The sequence below is a fragment of the Acanthaster planci genome, linkage group LG09 (genome assembly GCF_054643075.1).
Source record: "Acanthaster planci isolate LZ-2023a linkage group LG09, COTS_SCS, whole genome shotgun sequence".
NCBI lineage: Eukaryota > Metazoa > Echinodermata > Asteroidea > Valvatida > Acanthasteridae > Acanthaster > Acanthaster planci.
In genome coordinates this window covers 11,419,743-11,446,765 of record NC_141785.1, presented here as the reverse complement: position 1 = coordinate 11,446,765, position 27,023 = coordinate 11,419,743, and the positions used below count along the sequence as shown (strand labels likewise).

At 40.5% G+C, this 27,023-nt stretch overlaps 2 protein-coding genes across 3 annotated transcripts in view; one reads left to right on the top strand and one right to left on the bottom strand.

Moving 5' to 3' along the window:
* Positions 1 to 594: 594 nt before the first annotated feature.
* Positions 595 to 20,513, bottom strand: mlec (malectin). Its single transcript, XM_022240119.2, has 4 exons — positions 19,978 to 20,513; positions 16,593 to 16,772; positions 5,265 to 5,322; positions 595 to 4,245 (listed from the first exon to the last, which is right to left on the bottom strand). The coding sequence occupies exons 1-4, from the start codon at positions 20,377 to 20,379 to the stop codon at positions 4,025 to 4,027; spliced, it is 861 nt and encodes a 286-aa protein (XP_022095811.1). The 5' UTR covers positions 20,380 to 20,513; the 3' UTR covers positions 595 to 4,024.
* Positions 11,908 to 27,023, top strand: part of LOC110982000 (S-adenosyl-L-methionine-dependent tRNA 4-demethylwyosine synthase TYW1-like) — a 22,212-nt gene continuing 7,096 nt past the window's right edge. The window contains exons 1-9 of one of the 2 annotated variants that reach the window (XM_087141607.1): positions 11,908 to 12,803; positions 22,215 to 22,363; positions 23,450 to 23,692; positions 24,088 to 24,189; positions 25,013 to 25,207; positions 25,712 to 25,811; positions 25,978 to 26,141; positions 26,362 to 26,514; positions 26,836 to 26,914. In XM_087141607.1, coding sequence (XP_086997733.1) covers positions 12,794 to 12,803; positions 22,215 to 22,363; positions 23,450 to 23,692; positions 24,088 to 24,189; positions 25,013 to 25,207; positions 25,712 to 25,811; positions 25,978 to 26,141; positions 26,362 to 26,514; positions 26,836 to 26,914 — 1,195 coding nt within the window. In that variant the 5' untranslated portion in view covers positions 11,908 to 12,793. Of the gene's footprint in view, positions 12,804 to 20,708; positions 20,837 to 22,214; positions 22,364 to 23,449; positions 23,693 to 24,087; positions 24,190 to 25,012; positions 25,208 to 25,711; positions 25,812 to 25,977; positions 26,142 to 26,361; positions 26,515 to 26,835; positions 26,915 to 27,023 lie in introns of those variants that run through there. The other variant, XM_022240109.2, reaches the window with a different exon arrangement.

The following is a 27,023-nucleotide window of genomic DNA, read 5'->3' as shown; positions in this document are numbered from 1 at the left end:
CTTTACTACAAAGTTGTACATAGCTGGAAATCAGCATAAAAATAGTATTGCAAAGAAAAACTGATGGACTTTTTAGAAAATTGTGATAAATGTTGGAGAGTCTGGAAAGAAAACCAATTTTGATATACGACAGATATTCACGGGTATTGATGACGCAACACAAAATTAACGATTCACAAAATTTCGGAAACCTTCAGAAAGTTTTTAAAATGGAATGAATTCCTCTTGTTTTTGACACATAAAACTACAATTTGCGCGGGCCTGTTGCTTTGTAAAAACAAAACAAAAACTGCACTAGGCAAATGTTGACAAGCTGCTTTCGAAAGCACAATGAGACAGTACAATTGTCAGAATCCTAGCATTTGAGGAAATCAAACAAAAATTATACGTGGACTTTTCTGGACATTTGCAGCCGTTTCCAAAAATCAACAAAAATGGTTCGAAAAAATTCGACAACTACTATTTTATATATAGGTATTGTTAGTCTCCATGCCATATTTAATTTCCAACCATTTTCAACTAATAATGGGTAGGGTTTAAAAATAAAAATGAGAAGGGGGGTCCTCGAATAAAAACAGACATGCAGATGACTGATCATAGGTCGTTCAGACTTTATTTCCAAATAAATTGGCACTGCCTTGAGTGTCCAGCTCTTTCGCATGTTATTTCGTTTCCATTAAACGGGAGAGCTAATGCACAAAAATACTACCATCAACAAACCAAGTGAAGTTTCCACTTTGCGACGGGATGAATGTAAAATTAGAATTTCACATTTCTCTTTGTCAAAATATACAATCAAAACAGAACTTCGTTATAACAAGTACTGTAACATGATACCAGAGATCACGTACGTAACAGCAATGAAAGAATAAAATTAATGCTGTACAATTAGAAAAAATGGGGTAAAATATTTTCCTCCCAAATTTAGTACTTTCTAAATTCATTTGTTTAAATCTGATTTCCACAAAGGCAATTATTACCTCTTTTCAACTGTTTCAATGCAAACACACCATCCAACTGAATGTCCCAACAATAAAAAAGCTTCCAAGTAAAGAGTAATGATTTCGTCTTCTTTTTTTGGAATGGTTCTTTTTTGAAATACGACCCCTGTTGCACAGCCAGGACTTCTTGTGGAAAAAGGGTTGGACAGGGATCTACCACGAAACAACATCTGATGCTACCTTTATAGGTGCATTCTGCATTTTTGTTTTTCGGACAGAAAAAAAACCTTGGAGGGGGGGATATAAAACCCCCTCTAGCAGGTGCTCCACTGCTACTAAACTCAAAAGAGAGATGACATTCAGTGAAACGATGAACTTTTTTCATGACTGAGAAAGTGTCGTGCGTCCTGTCTTTCCAAATATAAATCTGATCTGGCTTACAAACCTCCTAAACACTTGGACATGTAACAACGCACATGCATGTGTATCTGTAAATAACCTCAATTTGATTGGTAGACCATCAAATTTAAAATGGTGAAAATAGTTCATGGGTAGGAATACATTATAAGACCAACACCTAAAATTTTGCGGTGTTTTGAAGCATTTTTAATACTTAACTTGCAAATTTAGCATTTTTTTTCTCAGTTATGTCACTTCTCAGGATAATCTAAAATTGGAATCAAAATACCTCCTACACAAATATGCACTCACTACTTTTGAACATAAAAAGCAACTAATTGAGGACACTGCAGTATTTCCTCCACTGGCAACAATCTTTAACAATGTACTAAGCGCAATTAAGGTTTTTATTTAAACAGCTTGATAAAACATGTGATGCCATTTGGAATGGCACTGTTAGCTAGCTGCTTGAATTTTAAGAAGTGGCTGTCATTTACCACAAAGAAGAAAAAACCCTGTAACAACTGAACAAAGACCAAAGAATTTAATTGAATCTCACAAGAGGGCGCCATAATTATAGCACAGGCAATGATACACACGTATACCAGAACATGTAGACCGACTAGTAACTTAAAGTTATGTATGTTTAGGGTGACACCATTGTGTTTCCACAATAGTGGGTTGGTGTGTGTGGGGGGGAGGGAAAACAGCCAAGAGCAGATCCACAACCAATTTCTGTAACTGTTTAGGATCTTTCAGAGGGGTGAGACTGAACTGTGGGATATTTTACGTTTTGGAAGAAGCGGGCTTGAAAAAGGCCCCAAATAATTTTTTTCAATTACATTTTATTCGTTTGCTCCTTTTGCGGGGTAGGGGGAAGGCAACCCCCCTCCTCCGATCTGCAAGTGAAAACCACCCTAAACTGCAATGCACTGAAGTGACATGACAGATAATGGATCACTGTGGCACAACAAGTTGAATAAGTTGAATTCTACGCACGTGCAGTTTGGAAACATAAGGGATTCTAATCTGGAGCTGTTCCAACACTCTCCTTCCATGAGTGCATATTTCTGTTGCTAAGATACCCCAAAGCGAGGCTCTTCCTCTTTGCGCATGCTCATTTCATTGTTTGTACACGTACAAACTATTTCTCCAGCAAGAATTACATACAAATTACTCATCCAGCAAGGATTATCTTTATGGTTTAAAGCAGCTCTGATTACAAATTTCCCTTTGACTTTTCCCACTACCATGTCATGCGGAGTTAACTTGAACCCTTTGCAGCACTGACCTTTCAACACTATTCCTTTCAATTAACACAATTAAAATCTGCATCCCTTTTTTCCATCAACAGCCAAGGTATGTGGCAGTCTGTCAGTTGGCATTTCTGTCACATTCCTGATGCCGCTGACATGATCCCGTACTCTGAAGGGCTCCACTGTTTGATAGTTTGTGTGGGCAGTTACACGTCTTCAAGCAAAATTCTTAGACATTCTTTTCGCTACCCTGTTGCACGATGTTCAAAAATACATGACGTTATACATGTACATTATGCCTAACCTCAAGCGGGTTCTTCCCGAGCAGCAGCCAGCTGAATGCAGCAGAATCCAACACAACTGAAATTGGAATGCCGCTGACGGCAACAAAATGCAACGAAGTTTCAGAACGTAGTTGCAACACTTGCAACTGTTTGGCTCAGGATTAACACAATAACTTAAAAATTCTGCAACAGACAAAACATGAATCAATTCAGCAGGTAACATATTGTCCCCAACACCTGTCTGTGTCTGTGTATATGCCAATAGGGGCAATAACAAATTATGACACCAACTGAAGAAAATTTCCAAATGAAGCATAGTTTGAATCATTTGAAAAGGAAATTTCACATGAGTACAGAGAGCATTCTGCATAAACACAACCTGACCACGTTTAGGATTAAAGACTTTAAACATTCATTTTCCTTTGTGGTCTAAAAATAGCTTATTTTTGGTTTCATTTCCTTCAACAGAAACAACTGAGCAAAGCACGCTGATCAAGTGACTAACAACGTGGCACATTTTCTTGCAGAATTCTGCACCTCTTGGAGAAGGTGGTGTAAAAATTGAGAACACGAATCAAACCAGCGTTTAAGAATGTTAGACAAGTAATCTAACACATCAGTGACCATCAACAATGTACCAACGTTAATGAAATCACTTGGTGCACAGCGTGGATTGTGAACACTTGTAATCTTTGTTTGGAGACTACAAATTTTCACCCTGCATGTAACTGCCTGCTGTTTTACTTCATGAAACTGTTCAAAATTTTCAGTCAATGAAACCAAAATTCCTATTTTATACACTGACCATTGGTGAGGTTTCCAAAACTATTCAAGGCTTCAAAGATTTCCTATTAAATCAATGGCAGCCAATGACAAAGATTCTTATTTTTATGACAAACAAATGAGAAACAAGTACTATTAAGGGGTAAGTATTATCCCACTAGTACAACTATATCAGATAAAAATTCTGCACTGGATTTCAGAAGGTTATCTTACAAACGTGGACATCTTGATGGCATTGCATAAATATATACATCCTGGTTGAAAAATTCTGAAAGGACAAAACATGTTAAACCATCATAAAAAAAAAAAAACACAAGACAAGACAACTCCAACAACTATTAAAGGAAAAGAAAAAAAAATGTTAAAGTCTACAGAGGCAAAATAGTGTGGGGATAAAAATTGCTAGGGCTATGAGAATTGGATATAGAAAGCTGCTTTCATCAGCGGCGTAAGGGTCGGGGGTCTTGGGCCCCGATGTGATGTGCCGCTTCGGTTTGACCTCTTCGGTTTCATCATCGTCGCTGTCATCTGATTCGTCCTCATCAAGGTCAGCGCCTGGCAAAGGTGGTAGCTTAGGCACATCTGCAGAGTAACGCACAGAAAAGTTGCATGATGCTTAACGTGTTCACTAAAATATTACATGTATACAACACAAGCACCTAAGTACAGATGACATTTCAACCAAATTACTGGAAACAATAGGAATAGCAGAAAGCTTCACTCTCTTTCATTTTTTATACATATTATAAGGATAAGGGTATATTAAACTTATCTTATTTCAACCACTTGCTGGAAACAATGAGAATAAGCATGTGCAGAGCTTTACTCTCCTTTGTTTGATAATACAAGGATTTATAATAAATTTGCATCTACATTTGTCATACAAGGATTTATAATAAATTTGCATCTACATTTGTCATACAAGGATTTATAATAAATTCGCATCTACATTTATAACACAAGGATTTCTGATGCATTTGCAATTGCATTCATAATGCAAGGATTTACAATGAATTCACATTTATAATGCAAGGATTTATAATGAATTTACATAAATACATTTGCAATACAAGGAGAATTCGTGAACAATGCCAGGCCACAATGGAAAATACACAGAGCATTATTCTCTGTTGTTTTGCATTAATTATTAGGGGTTGTTTGCAGTGTTCCTCCTTAACTTCTAGCATCAGAAACTGACAGAAGTGGATATTTGTCACCATTTTCAAGAACTTATAAACCACACACGGTGGGGGTGGGGTGGGGGAAGGGGTAATGTACATGTAGGCTCTTGGAAAATGTTAACGATGGTAATAAATGATCATTTTTCAATGACTGCTCACTGAAGTAGGGAAAAGTGGGAAGGGCATCCAAAAAAGAATACACTTATGAAAATGATGCCAACAATGGCTGACCCAACGATGACGTGCATGCCGTTAACTTTGAATTCATTCCTACAGTTTTATGTACAATAGTGAAATTCAAACTTTCCATGGCTTGAATCCATGCACACAAAAACGAGCAGAACATGAAGTTGGTGAAAAAGTGTGCAGATTTCTAAAATTGAGGGGAAATGCAAGCTTTCCAGAGGTATGAGTACTCACCATCCAATGGTCCTTTGTAAATTACAATTGCGTTGACTTTTGGATTATCATAGTCGCCCTAGAAGATCAAAACAAAGGAAGGAAACTGTTACAAATGATGGAATTAATGTTATTCAAAATACATCAAGTTTAAATAAAAATGTGCAGTCAAGCTACAAATGATCCGCATTCATCATACGGTGCATGTACACGTGCTGCATACATTGTACACATCTCCCTGAAAGATCTCAGCAAAACAAAATCCATGTACATACACATGTAAATGTAACCACAAAAAGTGCTTTATATCACTTTCAGGAACTGTAAAATTATTCCTTAAATGCTTTTATGGTTAGAGTAGACATTTGAGCACCTGTTGGATTAAGAACATTGTTCTGAATTCAATTTTCTCGACCCCCTTATTTGATATGCCTAAGTATCAATCCTGAATTCAAAACACTGTTGAATTATGACTGGCAACATGTACATGTACTTGTAGCTTGTATGCACGATTGCAATCTCATCTTGTGTGGATGCCACACTCGTTACAGTGACTGCTGAAATCACAGTGGCCAGCAAATCACAACTGCGCACAAAGAGTAGGATGCAGTCTGTCATGACCATAACCATCCATCTGAACATCAAAGGGAGACAGTGGGTGAACCTATGTAGGGTATAAGGATGATTACCGAGTGAGAAGCAATATAAACTATACGTCCACCTCCGATGCTACATATACTGAGCTGCATATAGAGAGCATCTGCGGTAGGCATGCATGCACCTGTGTTTCTAGCTTCAAAACGGCTAATTTTTGCTTGCCATGTTTCAAGGTATAATTAAAAAGACCAATAACATGAATTTAACCTCAGAACATACCTGTTTTTTTGTTAAACTACTTTCCCTCTTAAATGCATACTATTTGACATTTCGTTCCGACTGATCCAGCACCTACACGTATATAAAAGTAGACTTTTCGGGCATCAAACCTTTCTCTAAGCTTTGCTTGACAAACAATAGGACACTGTTGCACTGCACCACTGGCAGAGGATAAGTTCAATTTAAGGGGATTCCGTTCATATTGGAAACCAAACTAAGCTCACCTTAAAAACATTTGTGGGGAGAAATGTTACATGTACAAATTGTACATCATGTATGTGCTGAAACACCAGAGAAAAGAAACTTTAAGACAGCAACTTCTAGACTTGAGATAACTTGATAATGAGGTTGCTTTAAAGGACATCATACTCAGTTCAAGAAATATGTAAAATTTGCATTTTTAGCCTCTATGTGCCTCTATGACACTGCCAAATTTCATTGAAATACATCATCGTATGGCCGAGATCTGGGGGGGGGACGATTCTGCTTCCCCCCTGTGACAAGGCCAAAAAACCCTGGCTCTTTGAGGTTGAAGACACAGCAAATGCCCTCCCCCCCATTCAGTTAACCTCCCCTGTGCCACAGGCAACAAATATGACAGGTTGCACATGTACATGTACACCATCGTCAGGGGAAGGATGCATCACATGTATATCAATGCTGTGATCTGTTGGCAAGTGTCTTTATCATGGAGGGCTATTTATTTTTTTTCCCTTGTGGTACTGAAGATGCCACATGCGGGTTTCAGCGGTATGTTCCAGGAATGTGAAAGGACATTACTTTTGAGCAGTCATTTCCCTGAACATTACACTACAGATGTTGCTACAGGGCCATAAGGTCACAGATACATGTCCCGGTATACAGGCTTGAGCAATAATCATACATGTACATGTACAGGTGTTCGTGAATACTGTTCATCATCTCACATGACAAATCCAAGTTTACACATTTCCAAAAGCTGCAAGTGCTTGATTTGTACAAACTGGAAATTAGGGTGTAAAGTATTGCCTCCTGACCAGGATTTATGGTAAACTGACTAAGTACATGTATGCATGTGCCTTAAGAGCATGTGAATGAAAAAAAAAATAAATTGATCCGTTGCCAAAAGTTTGCTTCAATTGCATTCCTTACCGTACACATGCATGTACATGTACCTGAACCATACAAGACATTTTCTTTGTTAACAACCCAATAAATTGGTATATGTGCAGGTGCATATGCAAACCGTGATGTTCACAACTCACAGGACCTTAATGGCAATGTCAGCTGCAGGCAAATGAAGTGTTTCATAGCCCTAACTGCTTTCACTTTCACAGACCTGAATTTTTTCCAGGAATACATGTATGCCTGAATTCTCCAAAATAATTCATTATGCAGGAAACGAATGGTACACTCTTTTTTAAAATCTTACATGTAACTTTCTATGCACATCGACCCACGCAGTGCACTTGACCAAATATACTGTTTGCACCTTTCTTAAAAATTTCCACCCAAACACCTGGTGGACTTGGGCAGTTCCACAGTATGGCATACATGTACACATGTACATTCAAGCACTTCAACGGCAGTGGCGAAGCTAGGATTTTACTAGTGGGAGGGGGGAACAATGGGGGCACCAGCATCTTATGGGGGGCACCAACTTTCAGTGGTCAGGGTTTTGAAGGCAAGCTTTTGTTAGCCTTGTTCAATAACCATTCATCCATTTTTGTTTTAGTGGGGAGCACCTGGGGGGGGCACCAGGAATTTGTGGGAGGGCACCCCTCCCCCGTGGCTATGCCACTGTTCAACAGTATGTATTATCAGACTTATAAAGCAGATCTGCACTTTGATAAAAGTGCCCATTAGCTAAATGTAAATGTACATGTAGTTGGTACATGTACACCGATTAAAAAAAAGGAGAAACTGACTCAAAACACCATGGTATTGGATACACTCAGAGAATGTTATGTAATGTTTGGAGTATACCGGTACCTCCATTTTTTGTATCCCCAACCTAGTAATGTAAAAGTACTGGCATATGAAGTACTCACAATCTTTTTCTTATATTTTGTTTCATCAGACCCTTGTTAATACATGTACATACAGTATACCATGTACATGTATGTATATGTACTTCAATGCAAGACATGTTTTTGTCCAACTGTGACTTGCACAGAAAACACTTACTGAATCAGAGTTGAAAGAACATTTATTGGTGTTGGCTGTGCATGTCTGAAGTGACAACATTACAAAGTAGAAGGCAAAGGTTCCAGCTACATGTAAGTGCAATCGTCTCACACACAAGCAGGGCATGAATTTCGTTCTTGAAAGGGCAAGACAATTTCTCATTTACAAAAGGCACTTGCATTAGAAAATCATCTTGTCTTTGGTGACATTTCAATGGGTAGTGAGGCAAAGACCAGGGGCAGCAATGCAATTGCCTCTGTGAAGAGGTTCCTGCCCTGCAATTGGCCCTGTGAAGAAGTTCCTGCCCTGCAATTGCCTCTGTGAAGAAGTTCCTGCCCTGCAATTGGCCCTGTGAAGAAGTTCCTGCCCTGCAATTGCCTCTGTGAAGAAGTTCCTGCTCTGCAATTGCCTCTGTGAAGAAGTTCCTGCTCTGCAATTGCCTCTGTGAAGAAGTTCCTGCCCTGCAATTGCCTCTGTGAAGAAGTTCCTGCCCTGCAATTGCCTCTGTGAAGAAGTTCCTGCCCTGCAATTGGCCCTGTGAAGAAGTTCCTGCCCTGCAATTGCCTCTGTGAAGAAGTTCCTGCCCTGCAATTGCCTCTGTGAAGAAGTTCCTGCCCTGCAATTGCCTCTGTGAAGAAGTTCCTGCCCTGCAATTGCCTCTGTGAAGAAGTTCCTGCCCTGCAGTTGCCTCTGTGAAGAAGTTCCTGCTCTGCAATTGCCTCTGTGAAGAAGTTCCTGCCCTGCAATTGCCTCTGTGAAGAAGTTCCTGCTCTGCAATTGCCTCTGTGAAGAAGTTCCTGCTCTGCAATTGCCTCTGTGAAGAAGTTCCTGCTCTGCACCAGTACTACTGGTACCTGCTCACAATTAGCAGTGAAACAGGGTTCAAACAGTGTATTACAAACAAAAATTCCAAGTGACACTGCTTTCTATTGTTACAGGAAGATGGCTAAAATGGCCACAAATGACCATCAAAAAGAGCAATTCATGAGTTTTATCACTAAACAGTTTCTTGGACCAAAAAATAAGTACAGGACCGCAAAACATCTCATTGGTATACCACATGAATAAAAGGGCTTTTTGTCCCCTTTAGTTTGATAAAACAGATGTTTTTCTTTCTTTTGGTGGTGCCTATATACCGGTAGTTATGAAGATTTACCAAAATTTCTGTTTTTAAGCCAGGTTCACATATCTGTGGAATTGCCATTTAGAAGGATCTACACATGTACAATCTACGTACATGTGCATGTACATGTATATTTTAGGTACACATGTTTGGTGCAGTGAGCATCATTTTGAGATGGTTGAGTCTGCCTACTGGTATATGTCCATGTACACATGTAGTCTGCTGGATACTGCACAGTTTCACTACCATCAAACTGAAAACAGCTTGGCAAGTGCATTGACTCGTTTGGGTGCAGAATTATTTTCTAATTTTGTAAAGGGCTAAATGAACATGTACATTGTAGTTCTTTTTGAATGTTCACTGCGTCATCCTTTAAGGTAATTTCTTATTTTTTTTGAAACAGCTGCATTCTAAACCAGCTTCATTATCTTTTCAACATCATGGGTAGACCAGATGCATTATGGCCACGATCCACTGCTCTCCCCCTGGGCCTGTCAATATAGCAACCAGCGGACCATTAACAACTGGCTCTTATACAAACAAGCACTCCACAGAGACGCAGTCTGTCTTCCCCGGGATCACCTGGAACGCTTCGCTTGGTTTTACTGCTCCGCAGCCTCACAGCAGAAACATGCGAATGTACTGCCGGGATGATTGTTACTGATATAGCCCACACTTGAGTTGTGTTTTATAGGCCATCAAATAAATTGCTGGAGTTTATCAAGCACGTGTAGCTCTACCCTAGAAAACAATCTTGAGGAAATTTGTGATTGTATCAATTTTTTAAATGAAATTTCTTATTGTTCTGAAATCCTTCAGGGATAACTGCTTGCCAGGGCAAACATTCTGCTCTGGGCCACTAAAAATTACATTGTACATAGTAAAAGAGGCTGGTCTAACCTCAATTTCAGAGGTGAACAGAGTTTTATACAAAACTGTGTCATCAATATTACACCTTTTATTGTCGATGTTAATTTTCAAATTTTGCCTGACTGTTTAAATTTCGGTTAAATGTAAGTTGATAACTGCATGGTGGTGGAAAAAGAAATACATGTACTTTCATAAATTTGTTTGAAAAACAATTAGTGCTCACATGTATCCAGCATTATATGCGTCTGTTGACAAATGTACATGGATACATCTGACATTACTGATTTATTGAAGCGTAAGTGGTAAGATGTTCCACTTACTACATGTACATGTATATTAAACTAGTACATGTATGGGTCACCATTGTAATTTCTACATGTATGAAGTTCAGTGAAGCCTGTCCGGAAAACAAAGGCTCAGCGACTGCTTTTCAAGTTGTCAGGACAAGTACCGTATCGGGACATGACTGATTAGCCATAAAGCTGTTCATACAGTATGCTTGGCTTCTGGCAGGATGTGATACCAGCATGACTACTAATTAGCTGGTTACATGGACATCAACACCCCGGAAGATGACATGCGTAGTCACGTGATCATTCAACATGTACAAGTAAATGCATAGATCAACAAAAAAATTTGGATTCACAAATACAGAAAATTTGCAGTTCAGTTTCTGATGTTTGCACATTTGTGATTTCAAATTCTAATGTTGACCAACTTGATAAATACAATATAAATTTGCATTTACATGTAAATCAAACTTTTATTTCACATGTACACAGGATCAAAAATATATGAAAAACTGTGTACTGTGGGATATACATGTATGTATATTTCCATCTTGTTGCTACAGTGTATCGTAGCTGTGCACCTAACAAGTTGGACATGTACGTGCACGTACATGTACATGTAACCAGTATCTGATGACATCAAAGTTTAAAAATCTTACACTATATCAAAGACTGACACACATGTACACGTACATGTACTGTATGTACGTATGATACAAACAACATGTATATGTGCAAATGTGCCAGAGGTCTGTACATGCACATGAGCGCTATCACCAAGAGTGAAATGCCAAGTGATCTGTACATTCAACCAAGTTCTACACATTTCGTTTCTTGGCCCAAGTGCCCACTGCACGTGGATGTGTTGGGAGACATCGGTTAATTCGCATGATCACGTTGTGTTATCAGTCAGTCTTGTGTGAAATCTCTCACTTTGCTTACATGTACCTTTTTGAAACAAGCTTCTTTCATCTGAAAATAAAATTATTATGTTCAGCAAGATCGAGCAATCAGGCAGATCAATCCATTGCACCCAACACACATGTACACTGTACAGGTATCACAAATACAAGGCCCACAGGTAGATTTTCCATAATTTACAATCTACATGTACGTGTAAACGCGTGAGTACTTTATACCCTGCGGGCCTAAGCTCAGTACATGTACTATGTACATACATGTACATGTACATGATGTACAGAGGGGCAGTTGTTGACTTAAAACCACCAACTTGACCAAGGACAAGGTACATGTAAATGAAGTTTTGCTTCACTGTATCAATATCATTATTCATTCACTGTATCACTGAGGCAGAACACTTGGATTTTTTTTATTCAAAGGCTAAATTTTTTTGCTTCCATCTACATGTAGTATCAGCCTGAAATGTTGCATTTGGTAACCACTCGAGTCAACACCATACCATACCCTGCATGCACTGATCTGTATGGTCTGCAATTAAAGCCTGAATAATAGCTTGTGTCCTTCCTCCAAGATCAGCCACAGCAGGTGCAACATGTACATCTACACGGATGAGAAGATCAGCCGGCTACTATGAAAAGCAGATTCATTTCACTTGACACTGAACCGCTCATAGAGGGCAAGTGGCTGAATTGAGGAATGGCTTATTTGGATAGAGTGCCAGTTAAGTAAACCTGCAGAATAGAAATGTACTGTAAATGCATGATACGTGCATGTGTTTTCTACATATGTCATAAAATAGCGGTACATTAGATTATAATGTACACAAACATTGCATTCTATTACCATTCATGTACAATAAACAGACACAAATTTGAAACTTAACAGCCAAGACAAAAAAAAACCCTCTTCAGCAAATCTGCAAAAACTGCAGATTTAACCCATAAAATTCTGCACCAAGAGTGACTTTTGGACATCTCTGTACATGTTTTAAATTGTAACAAGACTTTAATAATTAAGCACGTAACATACAGGTACAGTACACATACATGTACATGTTTGCATACACCAGTACTGTACTATACCTATACAAATGTATACATGAACACACGTGTCTGATGCAAAAAGTACCTGACTAGTACAATGGCTAGATACTAAACGACAGGCGCCTTTCAATACGCAGTCTGCACATAGCACCGACTAGGATTTTTCTCTTGGAGTACAATGAATTTTATTGCTAAGGTCGATAAAATATCTTGTACATCTGTATTGCAGTCGTACGTCAACCAATCTTGTAAAATATTTTGATGAAGCTTGGTGAGTATTTTCTTGTTTAATTTAGTAACCATATTTGTACACATGTATCATATGTCTCTTAGTGGATATCCATCTTATCCATCTCAAATTCATAACAAGCAGCGAGCCATGGCGGCTTTGCCGTTCTAGTTTTGTTTTGTGTGAGGCAAAACTATTGAAGAGTTTAAAAGTGTCACAGTAAAAAAGAATGGGTGGAGAGGGTCAAATATGCAAACCAGGAGAATACAATAAACTACAGACCTATTCAGTTCCAAATCTTCTGATTTCAACATGATTTTACATACACCCAAGGGGCTGGGTTTAAATGTATGGTATTTACCGGTACATACATATGAAAAAAAGTTGCTCAGCGTTCTCTAAACCAAAACTCTTCCAAGCCTTGGGAGATTTGGTTCAACAGAAGTGTCAAGAGGAACATTTGGTACAACATTTACTCTTCACCTCTACATATCCCCCCCGTATATTCTCCCCATGGCCATCCTACATGTACCAAACTTCTGAGTGGTTCATCTTTTCTCCAAGTTGGGTGTGTGCCTTTTCGTGTACGTGTACATGTATCATAGTCTTAGAGATCAATAGCTGAGAGTAGTACCTGCAGTCATAAGCCAGAATTTCAAAGAAAACTCTATTGTACGTTTATTTCAACTGAGACCTCAAACCTGGCTGGTGGAATAGTCAAAGACCTCTGGAAATGGTGAGGGGTTGAAAAATCTTGTATTTTTCAGGATTATTGCGTGAAACCTCACAAATTCAGTAATCTTTTTTAAGAACGAAATGCAGGGTCTAATATAGCTAAAGCTTTTCTGTGCCAAACAATGCCTCCAAAATAATTTGTAGTTCTTTTTATGAGCACACAAGCAGTGTTAAAAGTAAATCAACTACATGTAAGACCACCAACACCAGAGATACAGGTACAAAGGCTTATCAGTTCTTTACAGGAGAGAGGAATGCCTATAAAATGTAGGTTGGTACAGTCAGACTAGACCTGGATGATTATATAAGCAGTGCATTTGTGAGTTTGATGGATGGTGCATAATGCCTCTAAAGTACAGTTTTGCACTTTGTATCCAACCCCACCATCCTATCCTCTACAATTCTACCCCCATCATCTATATCCCATCATCCCATATCTACCATGTCTACTTTGACTCCACCCCTAGTCTCATCTGTCTCCAATCCCACATACACCTTATCTTTCCATCCATATCCTACTCCACCCCCTCCCATCATCCTATCCATCTTTTACTCCACCCCTCCCCATCATCCTATCATCTATTCTGCCCCTTCCCCATCATTCTATCATCTATTCTGCCCCTTCCCCATCATTCTATCATCTATTCTGCCCCTTCCCCATCATCCTAATCCTGTCCATCTCTAACTCTCACCCTCCTCCCCATCATCCCATCCATTTCCTACTCCGCCCCCTCCCCATCATCCTATCCATCTCCTACTCCGCCCCCTCCCCATCATCCCATCCATCTCCTACTCCACCCCTCCCCATCATCCTATCCATCTCCTACTCCACCCCTCCCCATCATCCTATCCATCTCTTACTCGGGCCCCTCCCCATCATCCCATCTATCTCCTACTCCACCCCCTCCCCATCATCCTATCCATCTCTTACTCGGGCCCCTCCCCATCATCCCATCTATCTCCTACTCCACCCCCTCCCCATCATCCTATCCATCTCTTACTCGGGCCCCTCCCCATCATCCCATCTATCTCCTACTCCACCCCCTCCCCATCATCCTATCCATCTCCTACTCCACCCCCTCCCCATCATCCTATCCATCTCTTACTCGGGCCCCTCCCCATCATCCCATCCATCTCCTACTCCACCCCCTCCCCATCATCCCATCCATCTCCTACTCCACCCCTCTCCATCATCCTATCCATCTCTTACTCGGGCCCCTCCCCATCATCCTATCCATCTCCTACTCCACCCCCTCCCCATCATCCTATCCATCTCCTACTCCACCCCTCCCCATCATCCTATCCATCTCCTACTCCGCCCCCTCCCCATCATCCCATCCATCTCCTACTCCGCCCCTCCCCATCATCCTATCCATCTCCTACTCCGCCCCCCTCCCCATCATCCCATCCATTTCCTACTCCACCCCTCCCCATCATCCTATCCATCTCCTACTCCACCCCCTCCCCATCATCCTATCCATCTCCTACTCCATCCCTCCCCATCATCCTATTCATCTCCTACTCTGCCCCCTCCCCATTATCCTGTCCATCTCCTACTCTGCCCCCTCTCCATTATTCCATTCATTTCTTACTCTGGCTGTCCCATCATCCCACTTATCCAGCCCAACCATTACACCAACCTTATCTAGCATTTTATCCACTTTTTACATACATACCTTATCCCCCTAATCCTCCTCCTACAGGTATCCCTCCCCCAACAAACATTCTAATCTGTCACTTGGTGTTCCTCTTCCCATCCCTTACAATTTTCCCACATACTGTACTTGTATATTTGTATGTGTGTCCACACTGTCTATTACATACATGTGCAAATGTACATTACAGGAATGCTCAGTACACAGGTTCATATGTACTGTATGTACTACAAGGTAAGTACACAATAAAACTCAAAATGTTAACATTCAACTTTCATAATTTTTTCATTAAATTCATCAGTTTCTAAGCATTAATGCCATATGAGACTATTTAAATACTGATGGAATTCAAGACGAAACAAACAAGCACTTAATGGCACATTTTTGCACCTATGGACCTGCAAGGAAAACTTTAACATTTGAGAACGGCCGGATGGAGGGACGGCCGGATGGAGGGACAGACGGATGCACCCACAGACGGACGGACAGAAGACGGAAATCGGTATTACATAGGCTCGCACTTGCTTCGCAGCTCACCAAAAAGAGAGAAAAAGGTGAACATCAACACAAGTAATTCTCTACAGAGTCACTACCTCAATGTACCTTAAAATCCTCACAGTCCTATTGTGTAGCAAATTCAATGCAATCAGTTGCATATGCTTTCATGCTTCAATGCACTAGCGCACTTGGCACGTGCACTCCGTTTGATGCTTCATGACGAACAGAACGTTTCACATGGGAAAGGCTGAAGAGCTAAGTTTGTAGAGATTTCAGTTGACCGTGAGTTTTATGTTGACTGCACAGAGGTGGGAGAAAAAACTGAACCTTTGGGACCCTTAATCCTGGGCAAACAGCACTGAGAATCTTACATTTCTTGAACATGTTCATCACCATTGAGAATGACATTAAGATACTATCATGAAACCATTGCAAACCCACCCATAGAAGAGGTGGCAACTACCGTACCACACACGGGGATGAGCCCAATAAGCCTTTTGGGAGTTAACTTTGAATACAATCTGGTACACCGAGTACTTTAAATTCACTTGGACATAACAATTTGAATCTCCCTACTGAAGACACTATTGCTAAACTCGTACATGTACATGTACCTCACGATTAGGAGCAAGCTTTTGCTAAAATACATAAGAGACACCTTGCACCAATGTACTGTTTTCCATGCATGCATAAGAAGGGCACACAGGAACCAGTCCATTCCAGAGGTGATGGTGGCTATGCAACAGCTTGCCCCAAATCATGAGGTACACCTACAGCAACAGTGTCTTTAGTTCTGGGGAATTAAAATTGTTTATGCGCAATCAGATAACCCAGTGTAAAAGACTTCATACAGATTTAACTGGCACAAGGCTTATTGCAGTTAGACAATCACAACTTCAGTGCGCCATCAGCCCAACTGTAGGTGGAATAACGGTTCACTTACCTTGACAAACTCTATGTGGAGGTCTCCATGGAACGTGGAGGCTTCTTTCTGCACCTTAAGTTTGCCCTTGGTAATTGTGAATGGAATGATCTCATCATGTGCAGTACCTCTACCTGCAGTGTCATAAATATCCAGGCCAGATACAACTGTGTGTAGGTCGTTCAAGACAACATCAAAAACCTGAAATGGGAAAATTGGGGTTGATAAAGTAAAAAAGATGTTAATGATATTAACTAATTAAGCTTTGTGTCACAGATATTTTAACCCCAACCCTGCCAGACACAGCACAGTGCATCAGGTGAAAGAGTCTGATGCACTTTGATGCACTGGGCAATCAACAGCAGAGACAATGGGTGCTAGTGCCATTGAGTAGCGCAACTGTTGGATCTTGTGGTGCCTGGCAACTGCAGACTCAGTCCCAGGCTGTTTGGCCTTGGGAGAGTTAACCTGTTGAACATGTTGAATCTTGTTACACTGGGCAGACAAGCCAGTTTGACATATGATGCAGACTGATGAGTCTGGCAGGGTTTCAAGCCAGAGTACATGTACCCTGAGGGTTAGGGTTAATTTTACTCCTGGTTTTACCTTTACACCAACATACAATGTATTAACCACACTGTATTTTCGGTGAGATCTGAGAGCCGCAAAAAACAAAAAAATCACGAGCTTGCTTGGGTGGGATACAAACTCATGACTTTCTGCTTAAATTGCTAGTGCAGATATTGTAACCACTCAACCACCAGGTTGACTGGGCTTGGGTGACTGGCTCAGATCCAATGTAGCAACAAGTACCTCGAGCAGTTAGTGATATAATACATGTATTTAGGTTTGCTTCAGGGAAGTTCATTTTTGCACCAGGTACTGTACATGTACCTTTACAAAACAAACAAAAAATAACTGTCTGGATGTAAGTTACAATTGAGATACATGTACATGTGAAATGAAAAGTAAAGCTGAATTCTGTTAATTGTGTCTTACAAAATGTCACCTCTCAATTCTGTAGGTTTGGCTTATTAACATGATTAAAAACATTTAAGTTTTCAATTTTTCATCACAGCATGTGGATGTATACAGATGTTGACTCTTTACTGGCACACCAGTATTTTCCCAGGTCCCATTTTTTTTTTACTTTGAAGGTATTTTTTTGATGTTTTTACGGTACATTAATGCATGTACATGTACCTTTACGTGTCATGTACACTGTAAGGCAGTTCTAAGACACCGACTTTTATATTTGGATCTTACAGTCGGTTCATCTCTTTATTTATAAATCAGAAAGTGAAAGTTCCAGAATATTTCATAAACTAACTCAAGTTGAATTATATGTAACAATATAGATTAATAAGATCCCAAGACCTGAAGACAGAGAACCAATCTGGGCCAATGTTTATTTCCAATCCACAACGAAGAAAAGCTCCAAGTATACAGTTGACATGTACATGTAAAAATACACTGTACTGTAAGCTTATTTTCCTTCGTGTGAACTGTTGACAAAAAGATTCCATAAAATATGGCACAGGTGGCTGGTAAAATGCCTCAGTCCCACTCTCTGCGTACATTTCCGTACATGCACAAAACATCAATTGGATTGGTGAATCCACAACAATGATTGTTATCTTCTGGCAATGTCAGACCCATGCTCACTTATCTTTTTCTTTTTTTAGATATTTTTTAGATATTTGTTTCCATTAATCTTAATTGAGGTGGTGAAGAGACATTTTACAACAATGGAAGTAATGAACGGTAGAGGTTCACGTACATGTACCCCTGGAAGTCCAGGGTTCATTGTCCACTGTGCTGCAGACGACTAAACCAGAGTTATAGGATATGGTAGAGTTTTGACTACATCACCGTTTTCATTAAAATTTGGCTCAGGCTGAGCTGTATTATGACCTTTATTTGTACATGCCAAGCATGAACAATGCATGAATTACAGGTATGATGCCAATACTGAAACATTGTTGATTTTTAGTCAGCATCACTGTCATCAACATGACCAATGACAGATTGATGTGTTGGTATTGATGTGGCAATGTTGCTCAACTATGGACATTAGACTCAAGTTACATGTACCTTCGTGATTAGGTACATGTACATGTATTATCATACAGTACATGTACTGTATAGGCCTACATAAAAATCAATCCGACCACATGCAAGGCAAAGGGATTGTGGATTTCATGAGAACTTTGAAAAAAAAAGAAGAAAACTCTCAGAACATGAACTTCAAAGGCATGCCTACATTAAGAATCTTCCCTTGGTTGCAATGGTACTTCATCATAAATGTATACTACTACGAGCCATCAGAAACTGACACTACGGCTTAAAGAGTCAAATTTTGCACTTCGTTGGGAAAATACTGAAGCATTTACTCAGGAACCCTCTTTCAAGCCAGTCTAAAAGGCATTTTATAGGGGGTGTCAAGCATGTCAAGTGATGTCCGTGCGCATGTGTACGTATGGAAACCTTTTTTTAATAAACTTTTTCAACGTTCGCAATGCATTATGGATATGGATGACAAACAAGCAATGCATTTTATGGACAACCCTATGGGGGAAGTAAACCAGTCAAAAATCAATTTACAGTTTTCTACTAAATATTTTTTATGTATCTGCTCATCAACTCAGATGCATGCGTATTATATATATATCTATCAGAATATACAAGAAACATTTTCAAATATGTTTCCAAATGTTTGTAAGAACAAATCAACCCTAATTGCCCTTTTTAAGGGCACCAGTCACGCTACAGGCTGTAAATGAATGTGGCTGGTCAAAGCGGGATGAATGAGCTGCAAGTCGTCATTTTGACTGGACAACACTTGAACATTAATATTCACGAAGTAGTAAAAGCACGGTCCGTGACAAAAAGTGGTGTTGTTGGAAGGGATTCTCCAAATTTTCCTTCACTGCCAAGCTGTAAACTTTGAAGTTTGTGAATATCTCTGTCCCAAATCAATAATCCAACGCTTTGTCAGAAGGGGGTGGCTTGAATTGGAGTACGACATAAAACGGAAACAGATTAACATTTCCAGGTACACTTCTTCCTTAGAGTTGTGCATAAAATGCATTGCATGTTTGTCATCCAAACCCACAATGCATTGCTAATGTCGAAAAGGTTTATTTCATACAGGCCTTACCCCCACAACTTTGGGGTGCGACGACCGCCCCACTCCCACGAACATGACGAAGGGGGAATGTTTGTGGGAGCGGGGTGGACGTCGGACCCCGCTACAGTTCTATATATTTTATACAGGCCTGTCAAAATGTTCTGTCGGATGTAAAAATCCAGTCGGGCAGTTATGTGAAAATTAAAAAAAATAAATTTCACAAGTCTTATTAATGAATTGGAAGGTTCACTCTTTTCCTTCCCACATTCATCTCACCTTCTGTCGAGAGGCTGCAAACCACACTTCACAGAATTTGAGCACCAATACATAATCGCCATCCTCTTCAATAGTTGTGGTGTAGCCGAAGGTGTTGAAGTCATATCGCTCCGTTTGGTACAGGATAGCGTCCTGAGGAGGGACCCGGTTGATCACGGCCAGGTTCTTGCCAAAGTCCGAGGCGACTCCGATCTCAAGCGGGTCGGCGTCGTATTCCACGCCGTGCACGTCGCGGTGAGCTGGGCCGCCGCAGTTGACCGCGTAGACCACTTCGCCGGCCGCGATTTGGTGCAGGGAGATGCAACACACAAAGCAAGCCATGAGGACGGCTAAGTGCGTCGTGAACATCTTGCTGATGTGACAGGTGCGGAAGTGTCTGGGAAATAGTCTTTTCGACGTCATTTTTCGAGCAAGATCCGACACTGCTGAAGTGCCAGAGCTTTTCCGTACCGGTACGGCGGTAGTATGCGTGCGCGTTCTTACGGCAAAGGGTTTGCATGTGTTCAATTCTGGTTGGCCACATGTACAAAAAACCTTGCCGATGATAGCATTCTTACAAACATAACGAGGTTTACTTTCGTTTATGTAAAAAAAAAATTATTAAAATATTATGCTTTCAATTAGTAACAGATTATACAAGATATAATACAAAATTTTATAAAATATACCTAAATTTTGCTAAGCTGTGGCAAAATTCTGCGTAAAAATTTAGTTTTAAAAATAAGTGACTTTTTTATCCCATGATGCTCTATAAAAATGGCAGCCTCCATAAGCAATTGTAATTGCGTCGTTTTCTGCACGATATTTTTACTTTTTTGTGGACGTAATAACGTGTTCGCAGATGAAAATCGATCCGAAGGTAAAGAAAAATCATCCACTCGCAGCTTTGATCATTTTGTTTAAATGATGTAACCAGGTTATCTCATGATCAGGTCCTATGAAGAGATTTTATTTCAACCACCTTACTATTAAACTAGCATGGCTGGTAGTGGCCAGTGGCAGTGCTAACCATGCTATTAACGTACATGTAAATGCAACTTTTCATTGCTTTGTAACGCTAGTATGGGATTCTGAATGTGCCCGTTTACCTGTCCAAAACTGCATGTTTTAAATCAGATCTTCCCCCGAAAAGCAGTCCACACTTACAAATATCTCAGTATCAGTGTACGTACATATGTACATATGTAGGCCTAGCCGCGATGGTTTTTGGACCATCATCAAGGCCTGTGTGCTATTTTGTAAAACTTCAGACCTTTTACTCATGATCTTATTGCCTCTCTTTGAAAGTGATTCGCACATTTCACTGCACACTGCCTGCGATGCATGCATAAGCATGCATGTCCCCATTGAATAGAAGACTGGTTCCTATCCCTGCCCTCCGAACATACAAATAGGGATGGCGACCAGTCCAATAATGCAACCTCATTTCCTCTGGTACAATCTTGCCACGCAGTGTTGGTTCCCCATAAGGAATGCGCACTCGACCCATGGAGTCAAGGTTGCCAATGAGGTGATGCATGCATTGTACGTCATTGGACTGGCACATTGTGTAAATGGGCACAGTGCTTGTGGGGGAAGAGGTAAATGGGTGAAGTGACTTAAAACTTTGTAATTATTGGATATTAGCTTGCCCCTTGTGTGTAGATAGACATTTAACTTGCGACCTACCCTATGGGAGTGGGGTGCACTTGTGGAAGGCTGGTGATAAAGCTGCCAAAAGCAGCCAGAATTTTTCAAAGATATCTTTCTACTTCCCTGACGATGTGATAAGAAACAAGTAAAGTGTAAGAAAAGACAGCCAAGATTATTTTTTGGTCTGAGCTGCCGGCAGGAACTTTTCTTATACAAAGTGCCCTTTGTGAAGGAAAACATGCCTTGCTCCTTCAAGAAGAAAGTTCCAGCACTGGAGCTGATTCACACACTGTAAGGAGTTCCAAGATTGAGAGAAACAGACATCTGTACATGTATTTTGCACCTGTCTGGCTTCTTGTACACTCAACATGGATTTGAGGCAGCGCTTGAAACTTTTATTTGACCACGTTTATTTTAGACTTTTCCTTTTATCCAGACTTGTACATGTACATTTTGCAGTAGGTTTGGAAATGGAGAGTCCCAAAGGTTCAAAGCATATCATATTACAATGTTGACCATTTGTTCTGTGGTCTTTAGAAAGATGTCAGTATAATTCAGGTTCTCAATTATTAAGAGCACTGTCATGTTGCCATCTCAACTCCCAGATGACACCTTGTCTTCCTCACAAATTTCCTGGGGTAGCAAACTGGTCACAAAGCTGTGGACGTCAGCCCCTTGCTGGTATGGTGTGACATTTGTGACAGGGGTTGCCACGCTACTTCTGGTGATCATTTGGTGGAACAGAAACGAAAATGTAAGTTTGGTCTATTTGTACTCTTAACTGTCAAAACTATTGTGTACTGCATTGATCACATACATGTACTGTGGATAAGATTAGCTGAGCGTGTGAAATTAAATGCAGGAATTTTTAGTGTGTTTTTCTTTATTTGCGAGCATGGAAACTTTTTCTTGCCAGGAACTACATGTATCTTGAGTCTTCCACAGCCCTCCACCACGCAGTAAATGTAGTCGGGCTTTACTTCGCTGCATTCTTATAAGTCTCTTCAAAGTCTTGTTGTCTAAGAATCATTAACCCAAACCCTCCTCAATCCTTCACTTGTTGGAGGATTGAGGAGTGTTAGGGTTAGAGTAGGGAGTATGTAAAACTACATTGTGCTTGAGGTGACCAAATGTTGATGGAGTATGATGGACTTGGTCTTGGAGGCCTGAAGCACTGCTCAGGGATTCATTGTCACAGCCATGTGTCACAGGTCCATCAACAAAGACCATCACATCAGTGGTGGACTTAGCAGCAAACAATGTAGATTACTCAGGGAATGTGGGATTTTGATAGGATTTGTTCCATTGCCAAGTAGAAAAATCTAAGACTTCAGGGTTAGTATACCGTACAGCTTATTGGCAAACTCCATTAAGGGAGGAGGGTGTAATCAAAGTACACAGCACTTACATGTACATTGCATGTTGCTTTGTAAGTTACTAAGAGCTTGAATGAATGATGGAAATCTTATGCACATGTATCATATTTATCAGTTGAAACTCAATCCACACTTTGATAGCAGTTACACAGTTCCACATTAGTGTAAATTGGTCATGCTGTTACCAACCTCATTATCATGTGGAATTCATGAAGTGAAAGAGGTTTTCAAAAACTGAAAGTGCAAGGAGCAGGTGGTTACATTACCTTTTATGTGTATAAAATGTTCACTTTTACAAGGAATTTCCCAGCTTCCTTTGTGCAGACCCTTTTCAGTGGCAGTGTTTTTAGACGTCCTTGTCTTCCCGTCACTCTGGTCATCTACATGAATAGGCATCTACATGTACATGTATCTAAAATACTTGGCCACACAGTGAAATCTTTGCATTTTCCCTTACTAAACAGGAAGACCAAAATGTGCATGTGCACATGCCAGACGCTGCGCCAGCAAGGAGGCCAGCTGAGGGCAGGCACCAGTCACCAAGACCAGCTATGGGTGGCATCAGCCAGTCCAGAAAGAAACCAGTGGCGACAGGTGCTGCTGCAGCCAATCAGAACGGAGACGTGACTGGCAGACACCAGGGATTGACTTCCTCCCCAAAGCACAGGCTGAGGATTTTGTACGGCACACAAACAGGAACTGCCAAGGTTTTTCAGCTTCTCGCTTCCCTTTTTTTGGTGCTGTCCTGTTTTTAAGTGCGTTTCCAAGATTACAACATTATATAAAGCCTTATATAAATGCTCAAAGGAGAAATGAGATACGTGAATATAAATAGGAAAGAAAGTTTCTTTTTTTGTCTGTTCGGCAAGTTTCGTTCCTTGGATGCCTGTCTGACATATTGTCCTGTTGTACATTGAACAGATTTTTCGTAAAAAACAACAGTGAATCTTGCTAATCACTGTGATTTGTTTTTTATTTTACCTGTACATCTCTGCATTTGTAGAGCAACATGTAAAACATTGAGCATCAGTCATCGTACACAGTCAGCTGTTAGTTTTGTCCAAATCTACAAGTGATTTAAATCTTTATGTTCATGTTTTAGCATTTCGCTGAAGACCTGGCCAAGCAAGTGGCCTCAACTGGTAATGCTGCTGAGGTTGTCGACCTCAAGACCTTTGACCCAGAAAGTCATATTCTCCCAGAGGTGAACTTTGTTTAGCAGTTTGCTCTTGTAATGGCGGTATCGGGCTAGTATACTCCCCAGGGAGCTGAAATGGTCTCAGGAATGTTCAGATGTTAGCCCAGTGAGCAGGGCTAATGATAATGCATGTATATTTGTCCTTTTACCCCTTTGCTATGGAGGACTGCTACTACCGCACCACTGTGAGGATAAGTGCATACCACACATACAGTCTATTCACTATGCAGCTGCTGGTTCAATGGGGCCTGCTGCTGGACGAAGCCCTCCATTCAGGGCATACCACAGCCCAGCAGTCGCGGTCAAAATAATCCCGCCGTGAAGGGGTTAAATGACAGATCATGTTTAATACACCGTATAAATGCAGTGATATAATTATTATTATAGTTTCAGACGTACATGCATATTTAGTTATTGTGATATGTAAATGTCATTTCTGACAGTGGGGATACCATTGATATTAATTTGAAATTTGTTCATGTTGAGGGCCCCTTTATTATTGGTCCAATGTAACCTTGAGGGTTTTTGGCAAGGAACTTTTCCTTAATTGCTGAAATGTTATGCTGTACAAGAACTCAGTAGGACGTAGCCTGTGAGAGAAACTATCAAGAAGCATTGTGTCTCTACTTTGTGAGTTAACACAGTGGCTCAGATGTGCCCTTCTAAATCCCCCAATATCTTTCAAAATCTCCTGATGGATTTTGAAGGACTTGGGAAGGTTAGGGTTAGTAGTACAATGCTAACCCTAACAACCCTAAATCATTTACCAATCAGTGGATTCAGAACTGTTGCAGTTAATACACTCTAGTCTTCTTCCTTTTCTGTTCAGACGGACGGACTAGTGACCTGTGTTCTCATCGTGGCTACGTACTCAGAGGGCAAGCCCACAGAGAGTGCAGCCTGGTTCTGCCGTTGGCTGGAAGAGGCCACCACTGACTTCAGGGTTCACAAGTCACTCCTCCGAGGGCTGAAGTATGCCGTGTTTGGGCTGGGCAATTCACTCTACGAAGGCCATTACAATCAGGTGGCTCATTTATTCAATTTTTTTTCCTGTGGGAAAAATTTGTGTTTCTACTTCATGATTTTGAGTTAGCAGTCACCAAAGGTATGATTCCACTGAATTGACCATAAAACCCGACAGTAACACTCTTGCACTTAATGTCATACTTGAAGTCAAGCCTTTCCTCCTCTACGATAAGCTTTCATAGAATTTGTAACTCTCGTTTTATAGAATTTAAAGCAAAAGCTGTCCTCATAACCACCAGTGCAAAGGCTTCATATTTTGTAATCTGCAAAATAATTGTCAGGGCCACTTGCGAGTTACAATTTACCACCCTAAAGTGGTTTGTGCGTGAGTGTAAATAGTGAAGCAGAAAGCTAAGTCCCAATTTCAAAGATGTGAATTTATCCAAGTATCATCACAGGTATTGCGGCGAGATGGTCAGTCAGTTATCCTGCTTGCGATTGGAAGAGGCAAAGTGCGCCCTCTTGCATAGTCTTGTAACTGAGGTGCTATTGCATGTTACAGGTTGCAAGGGATGTGGACCGATGGTTGAGCACCCTGAGTGCATCTGCCATTGTTGCACGAGGAGAGGGAGACCAGAACGTGGCTGAAAGCAAACACGGAGGTAACCATCTCACTTTCAAATAGTCTGCTATATCCACTTATCATGAATGTGGATGTCATCAGCTCCTATCTGCTAATTCCTCTTCATCCACAAAATGTGAAATCGGTGGTAGTTAAATGCCAATTTCATGTATTTTTCAGTACTCAATTTGTAACCTTTTTTGCAGGCATAGAGGCAGATTTCGAAGCCTGGAAGACACTGCTTCTCCAAACTTTGGCCAGCAATGCAAGTATTTGTTGCTCCACAGAAAAGCAGACCTGCGAGTGTGGAAAAACAGGAGGAGGTTGTCGCCAGGCAACAGAAAAGGAAAGCAGGGACGCTGACAAGGAGGTAGAAGAGTTTTAGAAACATGTTGTTTTCACAGATAGAAAATATTTGAAAACAAAGAATAGTGTTTTGGTCGACATACAGGCTTAGTGCTCTTTGAAGATCTTGTATTAAAATCTGGGAATAAATCATTCACTGTAATAAAATGAATGATAAAAATCATTTCTCTGGTGTTTGTAATGCCTATTTGACCCCTGACTTGACCTTGTTTGTTTGTTTTCAGGAAATGTATGACAGCTCCAGTGAGGATGACAACTGTGATGATGACTTCATTGATGATGGAAGTGGGGACGCAAAGAGCAAAATCACACAGACAAATGGGCTGACTGACTTGGAAGATCTTGGGAAGGTCATGAAGAAAATGAAGAAGGCAAAGGTCAGAAGATGTTTAAAGGTTCCGCAGGCAAAGGTCAAAAGCAATTGTTTTTTTAGAATTGTCTCAATTTTACAACGTTTTGAGAATAGTGTCCCCCATGACAGCATTTCACCCCCCAAAAAGAATCAAATTAAAATTTTCATTTCAGTGCTGTCAGCTTTGAATGTCATTGCCAACCAGTGGCGTAGCCGTGTGGGCGGTTTGGTGGGCCTGCCCTGGGGGGGCATGTGCCCCCCACAAATTTCTGCTTTTTCTGTTGCTTTAAAAATGAAAACTTATAATTTTCCATCCCTCTATTTCTTTGTCTCTTTTTTCTCCCAGGAGTCCAAGGCTTCAGACAAAGCCTCAGAACCCAGAGAGATGATCACGCCAATGCTGAGGCAGGCTCTATCGAAACAAGGCTAGTTCCTGTGTTTGGCCATGGTCATTTACAGCTTTCAGCATGGGACATTACAGATATCCAACATGAATCTGCATTCCACTGACTTGTTTATGCATGTGAACTGCAT

Bases quoted from the DNA above. Each gene is read 5' to 3' on its own strand.
- mlec (XM_022240119.2), bottom strand. From the start codon at position 20,379: ATGACGTCGAAAAGACTATTTCCCAGACACTTCCGCACCTGTCACATC. The intron at 16,773-19,977 runs GTGAGATGAATG...TTCCCATTTCAG, and splicing joins TTGCAGCCTCTCGACAGAAG to GTTTTTGATGTTGTCTTGAA. The intron at 4,246-5,264 runs GTGAGTACTCAT...GTTACTCTGCAG, and splicing joins TTACAAAGGACCATTGGATG to ATGTGCCTAAGCTACCACCT.